The sequence below is a fragment of the Lygodium microphyllum genome, unplaced genomic scaffold (assembly GCF_053477565.2).
Source record: "Lygodium microphyllum isolate KBCC unplaced genomic scaffold, Lygodium_microphyllum_v1.1.10 scaffold_38, whole genome shotgun sequence".
Lineage (NCBI taxonomy): Eukaryota > Viridiplantae > Streptophyta > Polypodiopsida > Schizaeales > Lygodiaceae > Lygodium > Lygodium microphyllum.
Window position 1 is genome coordinate 1,577,700 of NW_028229521.1, and position 4,560 is coordinate 1,582,259.

At 40.2% G+C, this 4,560-nt stretch overlaps 1 protein-coding gene across 1 annotated transcript; it reads right to left on the reverse strand.

Annotated features, from left to right (window-relative positions):
* Window positions 1-2,421: 2,421 nt before the first annotated feature.
* On the reverse strand, window positions 2,422-4,153 carry LOC148009137 (protein VASCULATURE COMPLEXITY AND CONNECTIVITY-like). Its single transcript, XM_087673791.1, has 3 exons — window positions 3,850-4,153; window positions 3,497-3,702; window positions 2,422-2,927 (listed from the first exon to the last, which is right to left on the reverse strand). Exons 1-3 carry the CDS (start codon window positions 3,943-3,945, stop codon window positions 2,651-2,653), a joined length of 579 nt encoding a protein of 192 aa, XP_087529917.1. The 5' UTR covers window positions 3,946-4,153; the 3' UTR covers window positions 2,422-2,650.
* Window positions 4,154-4,560: the final 407 nt, after the last annotated feature.

Sequence of the window (4,560 nt, forward strand, 5' to 3'; positions counted from 1 at the left end):
AGTAGCATAAGCATTGTCTCGGTACTATCGTTGTGCACTACACGTGTCTGATTGAAAATTATGTTTGAAAAAATTAATGTCATCCACTTTTGCATGTGCATATCAACCATGGTATCAACATATGAAGAACTAGATGCATAGCACCTATTTTCTGTTATGATGGCCTATGCTTGAGAGTGTGAGACAACCTAATCTGTAAGCTAGTCGATCGGTTTTTGGAAATTATGTGGTAAGGACACATGGTATCTCCTGGAATATGATCAAGATGAAATAGTGGAGCTTGTCTCATATGTACTTTATGTTCGAGCGACGTATCTTAGGGCCAATCCTCGAGGTATAGGAGAGTCGTAGTGGAGCCGCACGGTAATCATCCGAGAGAAGCTTCCTTATGTTTGTGTTACAAGGCGCTATGCCTATATGTTATGGGATCTCCTTGTAGAAGAGATGGTGGACGTTGAACTATGACTCAATACAAACGTAGAATCGATTAGTGTAGAGTGAGGCTCAGACGCTCCTAGCACGTGAGGCCGTGTGGTGGGATTGTCTGTTGTGTGCATGAGGTCTGGCTAGTACCATGAATTACACATTGTGATTGTTGGAGTTTCCACATTTCGTCTCTCTCTCTCTCTCTCTCTCTCTCTCTCTCTCTCTCTCTCTCTCTCTCTCTCTCTCTTGCTTCTTCCACCATAGCTCTTGCTTTTGCTCCATGCTTTCACTTCAAGGCTCACTTCCTTCAATCAATACAAGGTCAACGGTACCAATATCGTCAACTATTATAACAAACCTGAATAGAAATACTCTTCAATAAAAAATGTAGGTCATTGTTGTATTACATTTGATGAATACATTATCTGTGGATATTTATTCCCAATAAGATTGAGCTTTGATAATTTTGTATTTCATGGATTTACCTTGCTTTAGTCATACTACTTTTTTTCTATTAACATGGTCGACTATCTTGCATCTATGCTTTTGCCATATTATTATTGAGAAAATTCTACCATTATTAGTCTAAAAACAACACTTTTAAAGTTCTATATCTTTACTAGTCTCGTTGAAAATATTCACAAGACATATTATAACAATTTTTTTACTTTAGACAAAAAATTACCTCATTTTCTAAAGTCTAAGCTAGAACTTTAGCCATATATTCTATAAGATGCATATATAGATAGGTTCTTAAAGGGATCCATGATATATATGTGTAGATATATACATAATATGTATATGTATGTGTGTGTTTATATTTAAGTATTTGCATTTATATTGCATGTGTGGTGTAGAGATGCTTTATATAAGTTATTTATTGTGAGAATCTTTGATGTTATATTGGGACCTAACCTCTACTCTCAATTTACTAGCCTCTTGTCACCTTGTATTTTAACTACAATTTAGATTTTATAAGTTGTTGAACACCAATTTTCAAAGTGGATGTATTTTAATATGGTTATATACATGTTGTAGCTTTTTTAGAAAGGAAATTTGAGCTACATATTTATTAAACTATTTCCTTTTATGATTTACATTAGTCTATTAGGGTTATCACAAGATAATATAAGAGACATAGAACCTTGAATTAGTTCAAAAGTCAACAATCATGCCGTACAATGTAGACAATCAATATTGACAAAATTATGGTGATTGTGAAAAAAAAAGCTGGCAATAAATAAGCACCTCAATATATTGGCCTCAATTTTCAAGGCAAAAACTTAAAAAAAAGAATTGGAAAGTTGATCATCTTCTCAAGGAAATGCTTTCTATATAAACCAAGGATTGAGCAAATACCACCTCATTATAGATATCTAGTTGTTATAATAATTCCACCATCTATTTTTTAAATCATGGAAGCACATGAAGGAAAATTAGCATTCAAAAGTACATGGCACTCATGATGAAGTCTAGGGATCTAATGGGATTAATATCACATTATGCTACATGGTGCATGTAGCTTGATAAGATGTATTATAAACTATAGCTTTTAGCTAAGAAAAATACACATAATTGTATTTTCAATAAGTTATGCAAAGATAAACCAAGAGGGCACATGTGTGCATCACAACATACCCTCTGTGTGCATGCACATGCATGTGTGCATGCGAGAAAGGTTGGAAAATGGAACAAGGTCTAGTTAGAAGGAGTTATTTTTTTAGAGAGCCAACTTGTTGATGCACCATTTCCTTGTGAGCAAAGCTAATCAAGTGACAATTGTGGGATTAGCTAAAATGTAGTGCCTTGATAAGTGCAATACCTATAAAAGTTGGCATGTTATTAGAAAAAAAAAACAAAACAAAACAAAAGAGAGGAGAACTATTTTTAATCAACACTTCACTAGTCTAAGAAATGACAAACATCATAGCCCCAATGGAAAAAATCTCATATGGTAGGGGATGCATCATAAGCAAAGCACATGCAAGATAAATGTCATTGCCACACAGGATCATATATGTTTCGATAACAATGTCACATTGTCACATGGGGACTAAAGGATCATATATGTTTCGATAAAGATGTGAGATGGGAATCTTAAATCCCATTGAAAGGAAGGCTTGGGCGGTGTCAATTACAATATGGGGACAACGAGATTTCAGAGGTGCCATATTATAATAGGAATGAGAAAGGTGCGTGGGTAATGGCAAAAACTAGGTTTTACTTATTTATAGTAAGGGGCGGTCGGGTTATAGTAGCCGGGTGGCATTTCGACGACTGTAGCGACGGGAGGGGCTAGCGGTGCACGGGAGGTGCGACTGGTGGCTGCGAGGTAGTAGGCCAAGAGGGTAAGGGTAGCCACCAGGGCCAAGCATGCACCCACCGGAAACACCCAGGACGCAGGATATGGGCACCTCCCCTCGTTGTCCGTATCGCGGGTTACAGATGAATTAAGCACTCCCGCACCAAGCAAGAATAGAAAGCTCAGTACCGATAAGATCCTGTCAAACGTGAACCCAAAAAGGAAAATTATAAACAAGCCTCGTCTCCATACGTTCTCGTAACTTCTGCCACAGTTATGCTGTATCAGGAAATATTATTCATAAGCCTTGCGAGATAAACGAGAAAACATATGAATTACCGCCGTTCAACGCGGAAAAACATGCTTTTTATTTAAAATTTTTAATTAAAAAAAGTCATACTCTCTATTTGTCTCTCAGCTACTCCCATCGAACAACAGAACCTGTCCTCCTTGCTCTCTAGTTATCTACCCATAATCCGGCACCTTCCCTAATTACTACATACGCTACCTGCGCTGCTACGCATAATGGAATCGCAGCTGGACATTAACATGTGCACGATGCCACCCTTGAATGTGAAATTCCGAGTGCTACTCCAGCTTCAAATTAATGCTACCGGCCTTGGAAATCAAATTCTGAGTGCGCCTCCTCCAAATCAATGCTACCCTTGAAAAAATGCAATTCTGAATCGCCAGTCGGAACTTGGAACTTGGAAGACTGCTTTACTATGAAACCTTCATGTACTGGGCTTTCTGGGGAATAGGACATACCAGGAGAAGATGAGACACACGATCCCAAGAGCTTTGGATGTTGAAGAGAGGGCAGTTCTAGCGCAGCAGCAGACGCAGCCTCCGGAGGCGTTGCCCACAATCTGCGCCACCACGATACACAACGCCCCTATCACTCCCAGCCCGCACGCCGGGCTGCTTGAATAGCGGCACTTCTGCCCATCAGAAGAGAACGTAACGTCCTCCACCTGCCATTATGATAGGTGAATTGTATTGTGCCTCAGTACCAGACTCAATATTCGTGTATATAATCATATTCCAATTTCCAATGCGCGCGCGCGCACGCGATCAGAGAGAGAGAGAGAGAGAGAGAGAGAGAGAGAGAGAGAGAAAACCTTGACTCGGTTCGATTCTGCTGCTATGCCGAAGATAAATGCGACGAGACCAAGAAATCCCACCACCAGACAAACCACCGCTTGCGATGCCCTCATCTTGTGCCTGCTTTCCTCGTATACGTGAATGGATTAGAGCTGCAACAGCTGGTCTTTCAGAGGTGGATATTTGCGCGCGCTTTTGATCGGTCGACCGATTGCGAGCGGGCGAGAGAGAAGGGGCGGGCGGGGGGAGCAGAGAACGAGGGAAGGACCGCGTCAGCACCAGAAATATCTTCGAAAGACTTGTAAATTGTTGGGACATATTGTAACGTAATTGCGCGTCTAGAGGTGTACCGTGTACGCGTTCTGCTCGTATTAAAACCCGCGACGAGGAAGAGGAAGTAAATCCTTTTCGTCATCATCCGAGAAAGGAATATCCCCATTGAGACGGTATCTTATTCATAGAGGGAACCCAAATATTTTTAAACCTATAGTTCCACTGATCTACTGTCCAATTAATATGCCATCTGTTATTCAGTTTATTGCAAAGTGGAGCATTGCTATTTATCAAGTCAGGCAGGGGAGCAGTGGTTTGTCCCCTAATAACCTGATTCCCCTGTGATTGAAATGGTGGTTGAGATTGTTCATAACCGGCACGTTAGATTCCCACAAGAGTACCCTTCCAGTCACCAGGTCTAGTTCCTGTCTTTTAAGTTGGAATGTCTGCTTCAG